Raw genomic sequence first — 23,887 nt, 5'->3', positions numbered from 1 at the left:
ACCAAAAATTAAATAAATAGGACAGAACTTTACTGAGAGAGCTCTGCCATGGCATGTCGGGCGGATTCTGAGCTGGCTTTGTATAGTGTTTACTTGAGTCGTGAAGCTGGAAACTGAAAGCAGGAGAGGAGGACCAGAGCTGGCAAGAGACTACATGAAAAGTAAGAAGCCCCTCGAGAGAGGAAGATTGTGTATGAAAAAGTGAGAGTTAAAAGATCTATAATTGGATGGGCAGTGAAGCAATATTGTGGCGGAGCAAGGTGTAAGTGGCTCATTTTTCACACTAGTCCAAAGACAACTGGCTCAAGGAGACACGCACAACATAGTCCAAGTCCAATTCACCCCCCCTCCTCCTCCACTGCTGCCGCTATTCCGTACAATACATATGGCGGTCTTCCTCAGCCGCTCTCATTCCTCGCCGGAAAAAGCAGTGGACAATATCAGCAGAGAAAACAGAATGACCTCTACTGCAGACACACAGCAGCACAGAGCAGGGGCAGAAAGAGGCAGCAAGAGAAAACACACGTGACTGCAGAGGTGAGTGAAGGATTGGGAGGAAAGAGGAGGGAAGACAGACACATACAAGCAGAGGAGACACTTGAGATATCCATCCAGATAGATAGGTGGAGAAAGAGACAGAAAGCTGTAAGATTCCACAGCGAGTGAACTGACACAGGACGCTGACTTTTCTCCCCCCTTGTATAATTGCAAAGGCAATGAAAAGCATGAGCAGAAAGGCACCGACGAAAAATAATAAATCGCTTTAACTGCAGCATGCGATGAATACAGCTAAAGCTGCAGGAGCATCAGGAAGACTGGATATTAAGGATGCCGTTTGTCACACTGAGGATGAGCTCTGGCACATAAGTAACCTTTTCACTACTAATGATCAGAGATGGCTGTGGCTGTAACAGTAGTAGGGACAACATGAACACACACACCACACGCTTTGAGCTCTCTCCGCACCACACACACACTGAGATACAGACACACACACAGAAGGTTGCATTCCAGGAATGGAAAGATCACATCTGTCTGGCTCGTTCAATCTCTGACTGATGTTGATGCAGGTGACCTTTTAAATCAACATGACACTAAAATCTAAACTCTAGCTCTCTCTCTCTCTCATCAGGAAGCAGCCTGTCATTAAGTAAAGGCAATCAACAGACAGAGATGCAGCCAGTTGTTTGGATAATCTGTGCATGGATAGAGTTTCAGTGGTGATAGAAAAGTTGATTATAGGTAGTGGTCTGTGACAAATGTGCTTATACTAAGAAAGCAAACGGACTGCCAGTCACACACTCAGGACACCTGGCCACTGCTCTTATCGGGGTTTAGCATGTTAGCCCTCCTTTCTTTTTAGCACTTTTCTGTGGTTCGGTGTACATGTGTTTAACTGGAAAGCATGGCAAACTGCTTCTTAAAATAACAAAATGAATGCAAGATTGACATGCCTCTGCTATGTGGACTGGGATCCTCTGAGCAAAACCGCTGAATGTGAAAACCATGGAATGATATTTTATTTCTGTGGGAAAAAAGAAAGAAATGAAAATCATAATATTCTCACATGCAAAGTTTTTTTTCTGCTCAAGATATTTTTGTGCTGCCAATTCAAGGCGCATGGGAAACGTTTATTCACAAGAGAGGGGAAAGGGTGATGACTGGGAGATGTAAGTCATTATTGCAGAAACAGTCACATTGTTCCAACTCTGAGAGGCTGGGTGATACGGCACAGTGCAGTCAGAGAACATGAAATTGAGGGTTACTATCCCCTACTAAAGTAACCTCCAGCAACCCACAAGCATAGCATGGAGTGAGCCATAGAGAGGGAGTTGTTTAAGGTGACAAACAAAGGAAGAAAATCAATAGCTGCTTTATTGAATTGAGTCATTATGGCCACAGAAAATGCAATTACTGCAACAAAGCTGTCTGATGTAAAAAGGAACACTTATCATATACAATTGGCCCAATTTAGGATATATTGTAACCAGACTCCCTGAAAAATCTTGACTTTTAAAACAATGATTATTAGCAGAAATCATTAACTTGAAGAGTATGGCATAGGCCTACAAGATGTCACAGATCAATAGGTAGGCTACCACTCTTCAGTTTGGCATACATGAACCAATTAAACTGGTTCATCTATTCCCTCAATCTCCATTGTGATAACAAATGGTGGGCAGTAAAAAGGCAGTGTGAACCATTTCTAAAAGATGGAATTTTATGAATAAAATCCTCTACTTAAATAAGCCCCGAGCCAAATTCATAAAACGAAGTTATTGATTTAAAACAGGTCGTGATTACCAACCAGGAATGCAGACTTGGGAGATAAACAAGGTCACTTTAAAATGTCGCGGTTTGCAATCGTGGCGTTGCGTTTCTCCTTACATGAGTAAACCGCATATGATCAGGGTAGACAACAATCAATAGTAGACATAATGAAGAGGTATCCAAATCTCTTCGGATCATAGAGCTTACGTGATCCGACGGTGACGAATTAACCCCAAGTGTGACGTGTTTTACACTACAGCTGTCATTTTTCCATTCCATCCAAGTCCTCTGAATCTTTTCGGGGGAAAAAACAGCAAATCTTACCCTTTGATTCTTTGAGTTGTTCATCCTTTCAAAAGAGCAGCACTCCGCTTCCCAACTCTCAAGAACCAGCACGCGCTTCACAACACCAAGGTCCGTTCAACGTCCCACACACCCTGTGAAATACCTCAACTCAGATTTTCCCTCTGAGGCAGCTGCATTTAGAGGCTAAAGGAAATAGTGACCGAAAATCCGAAAATAGCTGCCGTCTATTAACCTCAGAAGTTGTTATGGATCCGCGCAGAAGACACAAACCTCACTCCTGGCAATTTGGGAACGATCGCGCTCATGTGTTTCAACCCCTCTCTGTGTTGTCTTCATCATCATCATCATTGTCGTCGACGACGTAGTAGCTCCAGAGCTCCAGTCCGAATTCACACACACACACACACAACACCACCAGCACAAGGGAGGATAAAGACTGACCGGCTGATGGCCCAACCGAGAGCCGTTTCTGAGGAGGCGGGTGTGTGCGCGCGTTCCTAATCTGTGTGTAGCTGCGCGCAAGCAGAGGAGAACGATCTGTCATTTACGGCAGTTGCTCTCAAAGCTGTGTCCAGGGACCTCCAGTGGTCCTTGAGGAGGATCCATGGGGTGTTGGCAGCTATTTTTTTAAGTGTCATCCACCAAACAGCAGCCTAAATGAGATTGTACTAAGGCTACATTTTTTTCTCTCAGGAGTTTGTTGTCGTATGTTTACTGTCCCATGGGGTCCCTCACAAAAAGGCAGTGCAGTCTAGCTATTTGGAAGAAACTGACATAAGAAGGATTTGGCAGCCCCGACTTTGTCCATAGTTTGAAGTGGGATGCAAAGTGTGTCAATAAAATGCTCTGTGTGGTCGCGCCGCCTACACCGCCCACAGTGGAAAAAATACCTTTAAGTGATGACTCAACTTTTTTTTCACAAGGCACTGGTCAATATGCCGTTTGCATTGCTGCAACAGTGCAGGCAAAACAACCCACTTTTCCCACACATCCTTCTTCGCTTCTATGAGCAGCTGAAGTTTATTTAAAAAAAACATTATCTCTACATTTGTATCGAGGACACCGGTTTTTTTCTTTTAATTTGTAATAATTGGTAATTAGATACACAAGACAGTCACAGCAAAACCTCTCCCTTGATGTCTGCCTTCGTAGGTGATCCCATAGAAGAGACGCTGTGCATGTAGAGGACTATAAACGCTCTGTGATAGTACATTGTAAATCCTGAATTGGCCCAGGGATAATATATGCAATCAGTACAATATGGCCATCATCATATTTTAATTCTTGGAATTAGACAGGGAATTAGCCAAAAGGCTAATAAAAAAAAAATTACAATATCAAAACATCAGTGTGCTCAAACAATATTGGCCATCAGCCTACATTTGGTGCATTTATATGTAATTCCACTGACAGAACAAGTCATCATTCAGGTAGAAATACAAATCTCCACCCGTATCTCTCTGCTCTCTCTTTCTGTGCCTGCCTCTGCTTATTGCCTGGCCCCTGTGTGCGCACTGGGAAGTTGCTGTGCGGCTGAGTGCATCGGCTTGTCGACCGGTGATGTATGAGAGTGATTTGTGGGCAGGTGGAAACGGAAAACACAGAAGAGTCCAGCTAGAATAAAAGTGTGGCGAATAAACCTGCATGGCTCCAGGAAATCCGCACTGGAAAACTAATAATTGGAGTTTTAGGGATATATTTTGCAAACAGAACGTTATGAAAATATACCTCTGCAGGAATTAACCAAAAAGCATCAAACGTCTTTATTGTTTTAATATTTCCCTGAATATCAACAGAGCAAAATGGCTACAACCTCATTAAAAGAAGACAAAAACCACAACACTTGTTTTGTTGCATGTTGTTTGTGGGTTAAGAAGTGGAATGACAGTCCTGGGATGCAACAGATGACATGTAGGAGGATCAGGATGGAGGAGGAGAGAGTCAAGTCTGTGGGCAGCCTTGGCTAATGGCAACAGAGCAACAAAGTCCACCTCAATGGTACAATAATACATCTGTGCATTTGGCTGGGTGAAAGCAGCTCTTAACCTCAAGCCAAGGACAACAGGACGACGGGGGTGCTTTGTCCTGGCATTCACTTCATCAACACCAACAAAAACTTTACAGTAAAATTTGCCTTTAACACTCTAATCCATCGCGCGCTCTCTCTGCTCGTCTCTCCGTGTGAGTGTGGACGTGGTAACAAAAACAAGACGCGCCTTGATAACTCAGGACTTAGAGCTGTAAATATCCTACAGTTAATCAGATTAAGGTTTCATCAGCAAGAAGCTGTGCCAGAGAGCCAGCCAGAGAAGTGCTGCTGGAGACGAATTTGCACTCGCAGTTCACTGGAGAGTTCAGGGAACAACACGAGTGATTGACAATACCGGCATGTACACCGTACACTAACAAAACAGTGGTGGCTGTAACTATGTCATCACCAAGGGTATTAGCCAAACAATGACACATTACATATTCAAGGAATATAAGATAAGGAACATACTTGGACAGTGAGTTTCAGTTCTCCCATGCTGAATGCCTCACTGGAACCATTGAATGAATGATTCACTCAGCCCCCTCCCTCTGAGACTTCAGCACTTCCTATTGACTCACCGACATGAGTGTTTTTCTCAAACAAGTGTTTCCCCTTCTTCTCTGCTGCTACTGCACATCCACAAGATCCCTTCCTCCCGCTCTAGACGAGGAGTCTGTTGTAGCCTTGTGTCTAATTATAGGACATCTTCCCAAACCATTTCTGTTTAATTTGTAATCTTTTCATAAGCGTAATAATAACGATCGAATCTTAATTCTTATCACAGCCTGAAAGAGCAACTTCGCAGAAAATAAGCGTTTGCAAAATTCACACCTCGAGTTTGTGCAGATTTTAATCTGCTGCCTGTGATGAGAGCGGTTGTTAAGAGACATGCCCGTGTTTCTCTTTCAAATATTTTACCCACATTTTTCACATTCCTTTGTTTGAATAAAGGTCTCTGGGTAATTTCACATAAACTGACCCAAAGGAAGCACTGGAGCACACGGATAAGCTTCAATTGCTTTATTGCAAGGTGCCGGGAATACGAGTCAAAATACAGGAATTTGATTGCTTTCTCTTCCTTTCACCACCAAGTTTTAGACCATTATTTCTTTTATGGTGGGTAGCCTATCAGCCCCCTATTGGCCATAAAAGGGCATGGCAACATCTACAAACACAAACTGGATCATTCAATCCACTCTGCTGAACTGTGCCTCAAATCTGAGAAACTGTGACCATATTATTATGTGCCTGTCATGGTTTTATCAAGGACCAAGAAACATGTAGTAACATGCTTTCCTCCTAGTGTCAGGCTGCCCTGAGAAAAGGTCATGGGATGCTGGGAGCAGACTAGAGCCTGACACCAAACAGACTTGACATCAACATCACAGAGTGATTGATTCCAGCTTGTCATAACATGTAAGAGGCGATATTTATTCACATATCATAGCTGTGTAGTTTACATACTAATACACTGCAGAGTTTACCTGTAAATCTAAATGACAAAAACTGCATATCTCATTATTATCACCACAACAGTATCAATGCCTGCAACATGAGAAACCTAATAAACATCATGTGACATGTCATCATTGGTACATAGCTATTGCAAACTATACCGTAGTATTTTGCAAGTTAAATAAACAGAGATCATATTCAAAGCTATATATATATATATATATATATATATATATATATACACATACATACATACATACACACACATCTATACACACACACACACACACATATATATATATACACATATATACACACACTGACCGTCAATCTTGGTGGATTTCACAGTGACAGCTGCGGTTGCAGAGGACACAAGCTGTGTGTGTTGTTATGTAGGCCCCAAAATAGTCCCTCAATAAACTTACACATGAAGTTACATAACCACCTACAGCCAGTCTGTGCGTCGAGCCGCACGGATCAATGACAGTGTTTCAGAACGGCTCAGTGTAGCGGGGGTTAATAAGGGTCTCAGTCCGGTTAGCTGTTCGTCTCAACCAATCATAGTGAGCTATATGCCTCTCCCCAGAACCAACAGGGATCACTGTCCCTTTCCTGAGTCTATCCCAACAATAAGATGGATTCACCTTTTCATCTCCGAATGCCGATAAACATATACTGACATTTGGACACTCTTTAACTCCGACTAGGCTCTGCAAGCTTTTAGTAGTTGAAGGTGAAGAAGGACACAGAAGGTAATAGAGTCAAGTGTGTGTGTGTTCTCATTTGTGTCTTTGTGAACGGGACGATATGAAAATGTCATGTCATGATTATGCTGGCCAGAATTATTGCAATTAACAATATTATGCTGGTAATCATTAAAATATGCTTAAAATTTAAAATGGCACCAAAACATATTGGAATCACTTAACTTTACAAGTTGATAAAAAAACAAATACTTTCTATTGAATCTTATTTTCCTTCAGTGAGCATCATTTTTAGTGAAAAACAAACAATCTTAAATACTGTAATTATAACTCATAAGGTCAAAAGGGAAAAAAAATGCATCGCAACATTGTGTGAATCTGGTCTTTTTTTACATGATAATTCCTGTCTTTTTAAAAGCAGGTTATATTTTTTACTTCTCTTCCATAATAGCAAGCTAGGCAGCTTCTTCAAGGCAATATTATCCCGACAATAGAAATTTGCCACGATCAACTTATTGTGAGTGTTCTTTATTGTCCCATCCCTAGCAAGGAGACAGCAGGAAGTTGAAAAGACGATGGTATGAACACAACAGCCCATGTAAAATTCTCAAAGGGTATTATGCACACCCCTCCCACACAGACACACACACACACACACGCATCTCAGTGTGACCCTGAGATTTTGACACAAAGTCCCAAACATGACATCATCCGGCTGGAGAGTTTGTTCCACTGATCTCATCGTGGTGAGGTACAGAGGTTGCTTTTTTGTGGAGGGGGAGTTGTTTGGGGGTGGAACAGCTCAGCCATGCCTCTCAACACCTCGTACCTTGTCAGCAACCTTGGCCCTCAGATCTACTGAAGCCCGAAGCCCCAGCTGACCCGCCTGTAAACCCTAGAATTCCCCCGTGACAGTTTGCCTTTGGCATTTAGGTTTTCCTTAGCAGCACAACCATCAATCTGAAGGAGTCCAACCACAGAAGTCACATAAAACTCAAGCTCATCTTTTGTTGCTGTGATAATTAAGCCTTCCGCGAATGCTGCAAGGCCATCTGCTCATCTTTCTCTGGTTGTTTTAATGGTTTGTTAATTTGACAAACAGCTATTCATGTTAAGTTAGTGGGCCTCTTACAGACGCTGTGAAAAAGAGAGATGGAGACAGAAACTAACATTACAATAATCATTACATCCTAAATGCAAGAGAGAAGAGATGATGTCTTGTCCTTGATGAAAGCAGAATGGACTCTCAGATGGCAGCCCTCCAAATGCTGACAGAGTGATTCCACCTGCCAACACACCCACACACACCCACACACACACACACCAACTCAGTGGCCAAGGATCCTGCAGTGTGCAGTGATTAAATTAGACACTTTGGCTTGCTGCTCAAACACACATCACACACACGCTGCCCCAAAAGGTACAATCTGTAGCGTCACAAGGATGCTGGTGATGCCAAGGATGCTTTCAACTTCACTGGAGAATAGATTGTTTTAATGACGGTAATTGCTTGTTAAGAAAACCCTCGCTTCTCTTGTCCTCCGCCTCTCTGTCTTCCACCTACTCTCTGTTCCAGGCAACTAACTTTGCCTGGTAACAGCGTTGGGCGGGATAGAGAGATTAGAAACACAAAAATAGACTGAATTTATTCATGCACACTTTAAAACTCCCCCACATACTGCACATAAACCTCATCAATAAAGTCACTGCATGAACCATAAACTTCCACACAATCCTGCACACTGTGCAGAGTTCATCTCACAAGCTGGAAAGCACACTTAACTAGAACACACAGATGCAAGCAGAAATTGCATCCATATGGATGAACACAAAAGCAACATCTACAGGCTCAATTAAACACATTACAAAATGCTCCGTTTAAACACAAAGAGAACCATCTGATTTAACAGCCTGTGCAACCAGCTGCATCGCCAGAACATGTTCAGACGATCTTAAGTACATGTTTTACAAAGGAATGGTGATTTTTAATATCTCCACTTCAAAACAGTGACTTCTGAGCTGCTGAGATGATAAGTCAAACATAGCTTTAAATCCAATCTGTGCTCATTTGAATAATGCCTGCAGTGTCAATTCAAACAGCTTAACTGACATCAATTTTCTTTGCAGCTGCAAAAGAGTCCTTTGACTGAAGAGCCAAAGTGTCTTTGTGTGTGCCCAGGTGAAAGCCGAAAGAGTGGATAAGGAGGATTAAAGAGAGTTTATGCTGAAGGGTGAGACAAAAGAGTGTGGAAATAAGGGCCGAAAGCTGAGATAGAGGCGGCAGCAGAGTGAAATTATCAAAGATTCAGGTGGAGATAGTGAGGAAAGGGAAGTAAATGTCAAAAAGAAACAGGCTGGAGCTGGGAGTCAGGTCGATGTTCGAATAACAGCACCTCTCGGTTTGGCTTTGTGTTTTCTCCTTCTCACTCTCCTAGCTCATGCCTGCTGTTTTTCAAAGGAAGCTTGGCTCAGGCCGTGGCATCTAACTGGTTCCTGCTCACACAGTGGGCCCATTCAGACCTGTACTGCACCTCCTAACCGCTGCATGGGCGATGGCTGGGGTGAGGAGGTACGGGGGGGGGGGGGATAGGATAAAGCACTGTGGTGAAGTCTAGGGGGACTGCAGAGGTGAGGTGGGGAGCCAGATGGTTTAAAGTCAGTAGACCTGAGGCTGGCAGGGGAGAGAGGAAGACTTGGAGGCGATAGCTTAGAGTTGGGGGCTAGATGTGTGGTTCCAAGAGGGAGAGGAGGGCTTGGTAGGGAGCGATGGGTGTGTGTGATGGGATACAAAGCACTCTTTCTCCACTACCTCACACACTCTGTGCCTGCATTTGGCTTACAGCACTGGAATAGACCGTAGCTATCCGTGAAATAGATGCCAAAGACACACTTATAAATACACCACACACACACACACACACGACAAACAGACTAAACCCCATGTGCAGAACACTTGCATGTGAATAAATCTGGCTATTTCCATCCATTTCGAGACTGTTGCAATACTGTCGGAATTTCTTACATCTAATTCAAAACAAATGCAAAAAGCCCATAAAAAAACCTCCCAGTAACAGTGAAATCCAGGGTGATAAACCTAATGTCCTTAATCAAAGCAAAGCACCCGGCTTGATTATATGGCTCACAGTATTGGCTTATTACTCTTTGCAAATCTTTACTCACAGACTCTCAGAAGCACACAGGCGAGCTCAGCAGGTTAGCGGTGTGCGATGAAGTAGTCCGTTGTGGAGGAATGTGTTTTGGCTCAGATGTAACGGTGTATCCTGTATCGCAGGAGAGCGAGTGCTGTTAGCTTTAGCACACCTTCCACTGAAGCAAGTGGGTCTGGTGTAACTTAGGCTACCTAAGCAACTTCACAGCTGAACTAACATACGCACACACACACTCACCTAGATGCACACGCAACTGCTGAATGCTTCTTCATGGAAGGACATATTGATATTTACTTCAATGCTAAAGGGATGAATTCATCACAAGGACAGAAAGGGCAATAAAATAAAGATTGAATCATTGAATGACAACGATGAAAGAAGAATCTAACTGAGGATGACAAGAACAGAAAGAATAGGACCAGAACATTGCAAAGGAAAAGAAAATCGAGGCGAGGTCCACGTAATCCAGGGGATTGAAGCTAAATCTCACATGCACTGTTTACCAGTCCCAGTATAAATAAGATTAACCTTTGCACTTTCTACAAATTCATCATCTAGGTTGAGATTCATCAGTTTCGCCTGAGTGCACAAGAAGATGCTGGTTTACTGTCCCAGAGCAGGGAAGGATTAACTGCTGTCAATTTGGCCTTTACCCTCCAGGACCTCCTACAATTAGAAAGCATGAAGTCAGGGTAGAAATCTCTGTTACAAGGACGGATACTTAGAAGGCTTTATATACAGTGGGGAAATGGCAGAATAGCCAAAGTGAATGTTTTCTGACACGTGAGGACAAATACGGCGAGGGAACAAACTGAACCACATAGAAAATATATGTATGTGCAAGCAGTTTCAAATAGAAACACAGTCTGTATTGATCTGGGTGGACGGATCAACTTCTGATAAGTCCAACTCAATCAAACGGTCACGGCAGTGATCTGCGATCAGATGAAGAGAGGCTGCATGAACACCAGCCAATGGATATTCAACGCCTGCATGCGGTGTCTAGAATCCACAGAACTATCCGAGGCATGGCCACAGCTAAATTTAGGGTGTGGGAGCGTGTGAGAGGTCATGAGTCCCGAGTGAGGCAGCAAGAAACTCCCACCTGTACCCCCACGAGAGCTCATCGTCAACAAAGGGTCAGAGCTCCCTTAACTACAACATGTTGGGGTCAATCTGTCTATTTGCTTAAGGACATCTATAGAACTTGTGCATTATTTTAAAATCATAGTTGTAGTATATTAGCCTGATTACGAGTAGTGGTGCAACGAATCATAAAAAATAAAAAAAATTTAAAAAGGCAGCAAATATAACTTTTAGAAATCCCTAATAACTTTTTTTTGCCGTCTATACTAATTGTTGATCATTGATGATCCATATTGGTAGATACAGATCCCTTTGTCTGATTACAGCAGCTGGTCTACAAGGCTCCATACAATAATTTCAACTGCTCTGAGTAAACTATTTAATGTTATCCTTTTACTTTGTTAAAGTCGTCTTTAGTGTTTTTTTCTTCTTCATAAAAACAGACAATTCAAATGATATGGAAATATTGCATTTTTATGGTTTAAAACAAATCTTGTCAGTAGTTTCAACGATGTTTTGCATCACAATGTAACCAAACGGAATCTACGTTCTTTAACCATTCGCTGTGCCGCCATCGTTAACTAGTTATTCTCCTGTCAATTTAAACAATGATTGATTGTTTACAATGTAACATTGATAAATGTATAAACGCTGATGTCGGGACAACATAATTTCACATTGTGATGGTTTACGGATCACAGATCAACATTGTTTTTATTTATTTAGCTACACTTCCAAGTTGGTGTTTTTCACAGGTTCAACAAATAGCGAAGGGTCAAGTTGATTTAATACCTCAACTGTAGCAGAACCCCAAAAGGGGATCTCTTAAATCTTTCATCTGACAATATCATTGGTATGATCAGTAGCAGCTTAATGCCTCAGGCTGCACCCCTTCTGAGTTGAGCAGGGCCACTGTGGTCAACACACATTCACACACTGAGAAAGTATTGTACCGTCAGAAACAATGCCTGACTTACAGAATGGACACAACACAAATCCTGCTTTTATAACTTTTCACAAATGTCCACATTTAACTCTGTTGACGCCACGATCCGTGCATTCAAGGCCAGTCTGCAGGCTAAAATTAGACCAGGGAAAAGGGGTCCATCTACGGCCCTCGGGAAATACCCATGTGGAGAGGGCGACGGGACGGTGGGGACGCAGCCTGAGAAGGTGAAGAGAGATGAGAAGCAGGGGATGCGAAAACAACTGGACATTAAGAGCAAAGCAACAAAAAAACAAAATCTTTGTATTTGGGTTTGTAGTGACAGGATGTGGTGTATATGCGTTTCTTAAAAGGCAGTAAGTTCAATGACATCATTTTGTTGCTCCCGTAGGGATAAGTAATTACACAAGACCGTTTCCTGTTTCCCATCGACCACCTCTCCTCTGTATTCTTTGGGCAAAATGCTTTTTACACTAAAGAAGAAGCGCTGCTGTGACTGTCTTATGGAGGAAAAGACAAAAGAAAACATTACATTGGAGCTAAGAATGCAGATATGCATTCCTATTATAAACAGACTTGTTAAAGTTGAAGACCAGACAAATGTCTTCCTACTGAGCATGCAAATAACACAATGGCTGTTCTCTTTCCCCTCCTGACACAGCAATTATACAAGACTGAGGAATGCTGGAACCTCAGGACCTGAGAGTGAGAGTGGCTTTATGTTGCCGCAAAACAAAGAAGAGCAGAAAAGGGTTTACAGTGTAATAATTTCAAGTCGTGATGATCCAGCAGGACGTTTATGAAAGACCCTGGAGCAAAAAAACATCCATAGCGAGCTAAAATTACAGTTAAACTGTGGGCCGTGAAGCTCAGCTACATACAAAGAATCCCTGTCTCATAAACCCACCCAGGCAGAGGAGACATGGGGGGAGGAGGGAGGGGAAGAGCGAGCGACTGAGCAAACAAGTTAGTGTTTACCAGCAAAAAATACTGATATGAGTTGAAGGCGAGCACAACTTTCTGTCCAAAAATCTGAAATTCTCACTGGTTATTGCAGAGTAAAGCCTCTCTGCAGCCGACCCTGACCTCTGAACTCCCTGTGAAGGAGCGACAAGTTTTCCCACAGGGCTAAATACGGGCTCATTGTTTCGTTATTATACAGGCCTACCCTGCAATGCAATTGCATTTACAGAAATACAACTGAGACAAATAAATGCACAACAATGCCTATTATCTACATTCCAACATAATGCCACAGAATCAATTCAACCACCTTCAAAGCTGAAGCTGGCATTAAGTTGTATTGCTCTGTCGCGCTTGGCACAGGTAGATAAACAAATAAACACCTTGCACATGAAAACGATGCCAAACTGCTGGAAGGTACAACACACCAGTGAGTGATGTCACCTCTACAGCCCTTGTGTCACACAGCTGAAGGCTTTTTGGACTAGATTTCAGTTGAGATATAGTGGGAGAGAAACACTCTGCCTTTTTTGAACAGCTGCAGCACAGACGGCCCATATCTTTGCAGATTATGGGGCCAGAAAATCAAGTATAATAGAATTTCGCTTTGAACATCTTGTAATATTTCCAGTGTATCTCCTCCTTTGAACTCTGTTAAGAATTGACTGGAGACATTCCTTAGTTATTTCCACAGAGTTAGTACATTGTTGATATGAGCAAAAAAAAAAAAAAAGAAGATGGTTAGACATCAGTCATGTTGTATGGACTGACTCCTTTCTGTCTTTCTCAAAACACAATGCTAGCGCGCGCAAACACACACACACACACACACACACACACACACACACACACACACACACACACACACACACACACACACACACACACACACACACACACACACACACACACACACACACACACACACACACACACACACACACACACAGCTGTGGACTGTGGGTGAACCCTAGTTGGAAGGGGAGACACCGAGAGGGAGAGATGGATGGCATGCAGTGTTGTTTTCTGAATACTGTCAGTGTAAGATTTGCCATCTGTAACGGGGAGACCACACCAGAGCCAGCTCGACTTGTTTGTCCCTTATAGAAAGATCCTTCACTACAACTCCTCTGTAAACGTTACAACAAGCAGACGCACAACAAACACAGCTAGCAGTGATACAAAGTGTGGATATCAATCAAGAAAAATGTAACAGTTCAAGACATGACCACACACCCCACAGCTATGAGATTGTGTAAAATCTGGTGAAGACAGCGCAAATAACAACAACAAAAACGCGAGCAGAAGCTCAGAGATAAGTGATGGTCAACTAGAAATTGAATTCAACGTGTACCTGTAAACTGAGTGCAATCTGGCGGATGTACATCATATTGAGATCCTCCAATATCCACAGTTTTTCCTCCATGTTTGCGAATTTATCAACTGGCATCCTTTCGGCAGATATCCACACAATGACTTGTTCTCCTTGAAGGTATAATGATCCGGCTCAAACAGCTACGCCACAGGTACCGGGGAGAGAAAGTTCATTTTGACAGTGTCTCGTCCAATTAATGCGTAAAACAATGCGTAAAAAGTTCAGCTCCTCATGCAAAACAAGACTCCGGGAAAGCAAACATAGGTGGAGTGGATGACAGCATCAGCTGCACTGTAGTAACCCTGTCCATAAAAATTCCCCCAACCCGTATACGGCGCGTATTCTTCCTCTCTACTTTTCTCCGGGCAACAAAGATCCTCTCAAACACCCACAGTCAACACCCAGCGGTTGCTGGGAAAGAATGGAGCCTTTTAAAATGCAGTTCTTCTCTTTGTGTCCCTGCGTCGCGATTGTGAGTGCCGTCTGTCCTCTGTGTGGAAAGAGACCTCTCCACAAAAGGGCATCGCCTCTGCGTGAGTGATCGACACAACTAGACCACTGTGTGCGCCCTGACGCTCGCCAACTCGGCGCTAAATTAACCCCTACGACGCGCCTCTGGTGATGGCAATGAACTTTAAAAAAAAAAAAAGAAAGGAGGAAAGAGGGAGAGATTACTGGAGCAGCCCCTACGCCCCTTTTAAACAAATAAATCGCAAATACCACACCAGCACACAAACATAGCTGAGTGGGAAGCTTTGTTCTTTTTACTGGCTGATAATAAATGGTGAAATTATAACCGTGTCAGCTGGCCCACACCCAGAAGCTGACCCAGAGATGTTATCTATCAGTAACCTAAAGTTTGACACATCAAAACAAGAGAGATTATGGAAATTGAAATATATCCATTTATTTTACTTTGAAAAAAAGAAGAGATTCGCTTTAAAAACAAAACGTGTGCTGCTGTTGAAAATGTATACTGGAATAGCACTTACTTGAAGAATAAATGATATACCTTAGTAGGCCACAGGGTCACAAATTTGTCAAAGCCAAATGCATAATTCATAGAGCAGATCCCCAGTGTCACAGATCCTTTCAATCTTTTATCGTTTAACCTTTTAAATATTAATTCTCCTGGCAATTCTTACCACACCCAACTAAAATATCGGCTCCTATAAGACATTCAGTTTGATAGTTAGACGTCACAAAAATATGAGAAAGGTATTTTTTAAAGTTAGACATATTTCCCAACTCTAAACAATCATTAAAAAGGGTCCACGAGGACAGTCCCTCCAGCCTTTTCTGTTCTCAAAACAAGAAAATCCAAAAGTTGACTCCATGTGACTTTCAGCCATAAAACGTACTACTGGTTCCGCTTCTGGTTTACGGCCAATCTGCCTTCGCTCTTTAGAACGTGCACGGCAAGTACAGGAGCGTTGAGACCCAAACTGTTCTCCCCGGCGCGTTAAACCTGGAGCCCATACAGCTGCTGTGTCTATCCTTCCTCGTGGCGTGAGTTAGTCCACGCTGCGCAAACCAAGCAGACAACTCAACAGGAAACCGGCGTCACAATGCGCACTGCTGAGAGGCGCATTAATGAAAACACATTCTTCTGATACACACCAACGCAGGCGAGTGGACCAGGGGGTTTTCAGAGCATCACTGATTGATTTCAAGATCCCTCCTAATACTTCATTATTAAGAAGATTTTCTTGATACAAGTCACTTTTTACGTGACCCTTCTCCACGCACATGCCCATATGGCACTCTATCACTGAAGCACGTCCTCCAAACTCTTTTACAAACAGTGAAAACAAAGGAGCTGTAAAAACCCTTTCACCTCTGAGGAGGAGAGGGGGGCCAGGGGGGCCAGTAGCGAGCGGGGTCATTCACCCTCAAGAGTCTAAATCACAAGGCTCATCTGTGGCACCAACACACAGAGAAGAGATTTATTGCTCTTGAGGTGGAAAGATAAATAGCCGAGGTGCACGCACAGAGGAAGGGGTTATAGGGCTCGCAAAGCATTCGGGGATTGGAGTGTGTGTGCACATTTGATTCACAATTCACTGTGTGTACATTCATATGCAGTCAGATCTGTCATGCTGCTAAACTAGAAAAACATTCACTGAACAAGAACTCAGATGCCTTGAACACTATACTGAAGTGTTAAAACAAGCCTTTAATGAAGTGATACAGTTTTTCCTCACAGCTGTTCTCACTTTTTTGTTGAAACACATGGATGTGTTTTAAACAATTTACAAGCAATGGGACAACAATGTATTATCCCAGTGTCACTTCATCCTTTTAGTCTTTCTTCAGTCTCTTTTACAGCAGCAGCCGTTCTTTGAAGCAGAACATGCTGCACAAAAGACTGACACCTTTTGACAAAAGCCGCGGCTGAACAAAAACATACAGAAAACAGCTATTATCTCAATGACAGGGCACGCTGGCAGGCAGGCAGGCAGGCGAGTAGCTCAAACATAGAGCATCGCTGCTTCTTGGCTAGGAGCCACGAGGACGAGGCAGGCTCAGGTACTCAGGGACAGTTGATCAGCTGTTAGTGCAGGCCGCTTTAGGCCTGATTGGGATTTCTGCTATGTTTAATGGTGATTACCTACTGATGGGATGGTGGATTAGTAGTTTGGTCTCACTGTAGCAGAGCCAGATGTGCTAATTGTCTGAAGGGAGAACTGAACACTATATTACACAATCAGTTAATCCACCGCCAACTCGTTTGATCAAAGCAGGGGGGGGGGGATTAGGTAACATTAACAGCAATCACTTGTTCCATGAAAAGATTAGAATTATATATATATATATATATATATATATATATGCATGAAATCCCTTCTCCCAAACACACACGCACAATATGTTTTGAGAGGGTTGGAGTGCTTTCAAGACAATAGCCGGTGAGTTTCTTGTTTCTCAACGGATGTGTGGAGGAATACGGAAAACTTCCTGTCCGTACAATTTATCAGCTGGAGGAAAACATGCTGGAGTCGGAGCTGAGAGTTACTCAGCAAGGGGTTTGCAATGGAGGAAAGAAAAGGTATTCATTTTAAGACATATTCATATTTTCATCTTTTAAAGCATCAGTCAATCAGGCTGACAGTGGTGATGTTTTAGGCAATGAAGTGAGCGTGGAAGGAGAGGCTATAGACAAGTGGGCTCCACACAATTTGTGTATCAATGAAGATGAAAGTAAATTACACCTTTCTTATTGCAAATGTAAGAAATGTCCAAGGATGATGGTTTTTGTTTGTCACATATTTACAGTGTTGGTCATTATTTTTCTATTGGCTTAATCACCAAAGTACTTGCCAAGACCAAGGAACGCAGTCGAGCAAATCTGATGGTGCAAGAAAAACAAGTTTAAAGACGATCAAACAGGTTGTAAACAGGCCAACATTTCACCAGATTATAGAAACCAATTTATTTGGACTACAGCAAAGGTCAAAGTTGAACCCGGAAGTAGGTCTGTAAACTGTGATTGATATTTAGATGACACCGTTTGGGTAATACTCGTACTGTTGGCCTTCAAGTAAGTTTTTCTAACCTGGATGCTTCCGGAACACTGCAGTTAACTTTTTGATGATTGAATGTCATTGTTATTGTAGGATTAAAGACAATATCTATTAAAAACTAGTTGCAATGAATTCTGATCAACTTTAACCTGTCGTGAAATGATTTTGTAACTATGCACCATTCCCTCTAAAATCTCATCTGAAATTACACAAATTGTCTCATGAATGTGATTTGAAGTTAGCTCATGAATGAGATTTTGAAGGGCTTTAATTTTGAAATGCTACATCAGAATGTCCTGGTTCTCTCCGAGTGACACCTTGAGGTGGTCTGCTATTAATATTACCAGACTCGTATGCTTTATAATAGAGAGTATGGCCAGTGTTCAAAAGACTAAAAAGAGCCCCGAGGAGATCCATATGATACTCTGCATAGTGTAAAGAAAACAAACACACTGATGATTATCGCGCGAATGTCATTTTCATCTTCTAATCAGCAGTCTTACAGCCTCAGATACCAACGCCATCTTTTATCTTCACAACTGTAGAGCATCTGCTGAAGGTTAAAAGCAGTCTTTAGTCTGTGGCAGCAGAACAGGGCAGGGAAACAGGAGAGCGCCCCAAACCACAACAAAGAGCCTTGACTGTCATCTAGACCCAATCAGAAAACTGAACCCAACCCACACCACGACTCCCACTCGCCAACTGAGACATATGCACACAAACATACACTTACGTATACAAATACACACCCAGGCATAAACACACATAAACAAACACTCTGTGAGCCGTGTGAACACAGCGCACACACAATGAACATGTGGCAGAAGTGTCTTTCTGAGTATGGCCTGCCAAGCAAATGTCCTCCCTGCTGTTTCACACAGAGAGCAAAGAATCTAAATAAGAATTATGACAGAACTTGTCTCCCAGGTGTACACGCTCATACAGTTGATTGCACAAGGACAGTGCGAGAATAAGAAGTATGTTTCAACTCATTTATAGTGACACACTGAAAATGGGATCTTCCAAATCTGATCCTGTAAAATGTGCATCACAACAGCCTCAACAGATTTGAACATCACAGGGCATCAGTTACATGGCAGTGTTATGACAGGCACTGGGGCACATCTGTTTGACTTGATGACAGCAAGGTGCGACGAGCTGCGAGACCAGACGCATCATAGAGAAATCCCCCTGGAGGTCAGTCCTCGGTTATAGAGCATGGAAAACCTGTGCTGACACAGAGACAGAGTAATGACATTGTAAATCTCATCGACAGTCGTCCTTGTTATTAGATGTATCACTTTCAGTCTGTAATGTCTGAGTGATCCAACTTCTTCTGGAAGATTACATACAGGGGATGTTATGACGATGTCATAAAGAACATTTTACTCAATATCCATCATCACAATCTGAGTAATACTGCAAATGAAATGTCAGACATGGACCCACAAATCATGCAGATGGTTCTTCTCCTGGAAATTCCATATTGAAGAACAGGATGCATGTGTCACAGTCTGTGGATTAGCTCAGAGAACGCGCGCGCACACACACACACACACACTCACACACACACACCTTTTTAGCACCTGGTTTGAGGGGCCATCTTATTTCTTAACATAACTCCTAAAGGAAAAACAAGCTTGAGTACTCATACACATAGAGACACAGAGACAGTTGTGCAGCATGTCAGGAGCAGAGCCCTCTGGCTGCTGCCCAGAATCCTTGCTGACTTTCAGGAACTCTACCTCAACCTGTCACAGGAGACTGCAGCATCTCATCATTCTGAAGAACCGGGCCGCTCAGTGAAAGAGAAACTCACTCGTGAGGCAATTTATCTCCATTGATTTCTACCCTCAGGGGTGCAGGCTGTGCAATATCAGAGACAGATATGAGTTGATTAATAAGATGTGTCCACTGAGCCAATTCATTTAGTACCTAATCATATGAACGCTTTTCTTAAACTACTATTAATGACTGTAAGGGGAATATGAAGTGAATGTCAAATCTGTAGGAAAAGTTGTTAAGAAGAGAGAAAAGTGCATCTTTGGCTCCTGGGCTGCTGCAGGATCTGAAATGGAGCAATGGCTCCCTCTGCAGAGCAGAAACAGCATCACAGCAAGATGTGCCACAGTGTGCAACACAATTCAACAGTCCGGCAAGTTGCACAGTAAAAAAGGAATAATAATTACAGCCATTATTATTAAACATTAAGTTGAGATGTGTGCCCACACAAATGTGTTAGTCATAATTGTTGAATAATAAGGATGTGCTCAACCAAAGACATTCTTATAAGACTAATAGACAGATCAGTAAAAGTAAGTTTCTCCACAAAAATCACACAAAATCACCACTTTAAACCTTATGTTTACCAGAGATGTGCTTATACGTTTCTTGGAAATAAGTCATTCAGCATGAAAAAAACGACTTAGTCGACTAAGACCAAAATAACCGATTGGAGGACCAAGAGGGTGCAGCCCTATGAATAATAGACTGAGAAAGAGGCGAACCAGACATGACATAAATGAGCTCTACAGACACGAGACTGATCAGTAAAGAGAAAGACAGAAATAAAGAGAGACGGAACAAAACTCATTGTTCCATATATAAATAGTCAATCTTAAAGAAACCCACAAAATGTAGTACTTCTGCCGTGACGTCACTTTTGCCAGACCATAATAGATGTTTTAGAGGAGCTGCTGTTAGTAAAAGTCTGTCTGGCTAAAGTTAAAAACGGGAGCCACAAATTTAAACATCTGCAGAAACCATATAAGAATGTACACATCTGCAGAGGAGACATTAGGGGGACCATGTCTCAAACTATGACAAGCACAATATCTTTAAAGGTTACTGATTTCTGGTCAGCTATAGTGAGGCAGAAGAAAGTTTGATATGCATGGGTCACTCTGGCTATTTCGTTGAAAATAATTGAGATATTTTACCGGCAATCACTTTTTAATGTACCAAACAACATGTTTCGGAGTAATGTTTGTGTTCAGGTTGTAATTTTAACACTGAATTTAAATTAAAAAAAAAAAGGTTTATTGGTGGTATTTTAGTTGTCTTGCTTTCAAGAACACACGTTTGAGTTTTGTTGATTAACATGAAATATAAAAATGACATCACCCAAATAATCAGCTGCTAACATCCCTTATTCAGCTGGTTCTCTCATCTGGCTGGCTAGTCACAGTTTAGGGGAATCCCCTGGCGAGAGCTGAATTCGGATTACATTCACACGTACAGTACACCCTTAATACATATTGAACTTTATAACGTGTTTAAATGTGCCCTACACACTGTATATTTACAGGGCTAGTTACGTGGACAATTAATCAATTCTGTTTTTGATTCGTCATTTACTCCAATAAATGTTAGAAATAGTTTAGTTTTTAGCACAACATATATAGATTTTTTAAAATGCCCATAGATTTTTATATCAATCGTTTTTCACTGCAGCAAACACCGCTTCACAGGCGAGTCAAATTCGGTTTTCAACTGTGCATTTTTGACGGCTTCAAATTAAACACAAATATATTTTACAGCTTTTAAATGATGAACCTTATTTTGACACTTGTGATTCTTGTTATGCTACAATCGTATTTTAAAATGCTGACTGCCAGACCTCTTTTAGTCCTGACAAATGGCGCTAACTGGCATTCAATATGATCCCCGTACTATCAGCGTTTTTGGTAATAGAATTGTTACTTCAACATTTAAGTTATTTTTCACAGAAGAGCATTTAGTCTACCCTTTATATTTGATGGTATGCTCGTAGTGGCATCACTCACACTGTCAGGATGGGCCATTAAGCATCCAAATCCACCTGAGTAAACATCTAGACAAGCAAATATCGTTATTTTTCTTGAGGTAGGCAATAATAGAAAACTAGCAACAGGCACGATAAAATTAATTGCTGAGACAGCATGAACAACACAACGATACAACAAGATCTGACACCACACCGTCTGCCACTGGGCCCTGTAAACAAACACATTAAAACACAGGCATGCTGGCAGGGCATGCAGACATGCAGAATAGACCCATCTGCTCTCATAAAGTCAAACACCTGGTCTGCATCATCAAAACAAAGGGCAACAGCATTGGTGGTTGTGCCCCTTCGCCCTCTTTCCTCGAAGATACTGAATTTAGACTTAATTCTTTGCTAAAGGATGTGGTGTACAGAGTCCTTTTTTAACAGTACGAAAGGACAGAACTGCAATAAAATTCCCAAATCCATCAACCAAACACATACAGCTGGTATTACACACAGTTCACAGAGTGTGTGACTCTGCTTGAACTCAGATTACACAAAAGGAAAACATTAGTCCAAATCAGTGTAGGAGCAGGCATGCACAACACACACACACACACCTCTAAACATTCCTCTGTATCGATTCCTTTCACAGTGCATTCCTCTGGATGAAAGAGAGGCCCTGACTCCATTTCACAATAAAGTCAGGTAGTTATGTGATGTATAGGAAAATGGGATAAAAGGCCTCCATGTCCAGAAACCAAGGAAAGAATAGACCAGAACAAAGAGAACAGCAGAAAATATGTAGCATAGTAGGCGGACATAGACATGCTCCATATATTCTTCCGCCTTAATGACTTGTCCCTGGAGAAGTTACAGGCTAAACTTATAACATGGTGTTGTAACGGATTCACACGGAAAGCAAAGTGACATTTTTGTCACAGACTATCTGGGTTTAGGTTACTTTATTGTGAAGCAGTAGCTATAGTTTCCAACTGTAATTCACTGTCGACCCGTTTGGTTTGCATATCCATACACAAAACCCAAACATATCTGCTTTGTGTTACCAGTGTAATAACCGGGGGGCAAAAGGGGAACAAAGCAGACATCCTTATTTTGAAAACACAAAAAAGATTTACAAGAAAAAAGAAAAAGAAAAGGGAGAAAGAAAAGAATCTGTGTTTCACACCTCAATTATTGCAACTATTTCTCCAGGATAGTGAGTTTGTGAGAGAAAAATATAGACAAAGCCTCTGATGTTTCTAAGCAGTCTGTGATATGTCAAAGGGGGCTGACAACAAGTGTCCTGGACTGTAAATGAAACCACACACACACACACACACACACACACACACACACACACATCGGAATCTGTGAGTGTGTGTGTGTGGGTGTCTTTTTTGTCAATGTTTAACAAAGCAGTACACAGTGGGGGTCTTATGTTCACAGGAAGAAGATACCTTTGGGATGAGGCAGTCAAGTTCTGTTCTATAGCGTGTAAGCGCCAGGCTCGATAGGTTTAGGTCTCTGGTGGGGTGTGAATCCAAAGACAGTGAAACAGCGAGACAGTGAAAAGAGATTGTTTTACGTCCCTTTATCGCTCAAACAAGTAATCGCCTATGCCTGTCTAAAGGTAAAAGACAAAAGGAGGACTTCCGTTGTATCATCTGGATCAGGAAAGTGGGTTAGCTCTACAGTATACAGTAATTGTTCTGCTATATCAGGGGACCAGAGCCTCAAAGAAGTAGTGCGGCCCACATAATATGGCTCTCCTGGGGAAGGGAGGCGTTGAGGTTGATAAATTGTTGAGGATAAAACAATGGAAGGACGTGAAAGCTCACAGAGGCAGTAAAGATTCGTCGTATTCATATCAACCTTTGCCCTCAACTTTAATCTGGAAGAAACGACACATTGTGTTACTGTATTACATAACCTAAGCACTAATCTTAGTTTATTTAATACCTATTTAACTCTGGCATTCATATTGATTGAGATAGCTTAGTTTACAACATGGGCTGAACACCAATCCTTCCATTGTCATGTATCCTCCAGAGTTACACAGTAAAAATAGGGAGACAAGAAGGGACTTTCATGGCAACAGTTCTGGGTTACTACTCTTGATTCAAAAGCATTATCCACATCACAAACCAAGGTGGTAACCTAATGAGACAGGTTCGATGATGCATGGAGGAAGTTTCCCCATCTGCGGGAGTGGGAATGTATCCAGTGATTTCATCACCTCCCTCTATCGCTCCATCTGTCAGTTAACCGTGTCACTGCCAGGGACAGCCTCTCTGCGGACAGCGC

At 42.2% G+C, this 23,887-nt stretch overlaps 1 protein-coding gene across 3 annotated transcripts in view; it reads right to left on the bottom strand.

The window, feature by feature from the left end:
* The window catches only part of rtkna (rhotekin a), a gene marked incomplete at its 5' end in the record, with an annotated part of 51,823 nt that overhangs the window by 21,834 nt on the left and 6,102 nt on the right, over nucleotides 1-23,887 (bottom strand). Inside the window, one exon of one of the 3 annotated variants that reach the window (XM_079271011.1) lies at nucleotides 14,288-14,779. The exons of 1 other annotated variant lie outside the window; for it this stretch is intronic. In XM_079271011.1, coding sequence (XP_079127137.1) covers nucleotides 14,288-14,383 — 96 coding nt within the window. Of the gene's footprint in view, nucleotides 1-2,847; nucleotides 2,920-14,287; nucleotides 14,780-23,887 lie in introns of those variants that run through there. One more of the 3 variants, XM_079271012.1, reaches the window with a different exon arrangement.

This window comes from Melanostigma gelatinosum (assembly GCF_949748355.1).
Source record: "Melanostigma gelatinosum genome assembly, chromosome: 6".
In the NCBI taxonomy this organism is placed as follows: Eukaryota; Metazoa; Chordata; class Actinopteri; order Perciformes; family Zoarcidae; genus Melanostigma; species Melanostigma gelatinosum.
The sequence above is the reverse complement of the archived record's forward strand: the minus strand, read 5'-3'. Positions and strand labels throughout refer to the sequence as shown.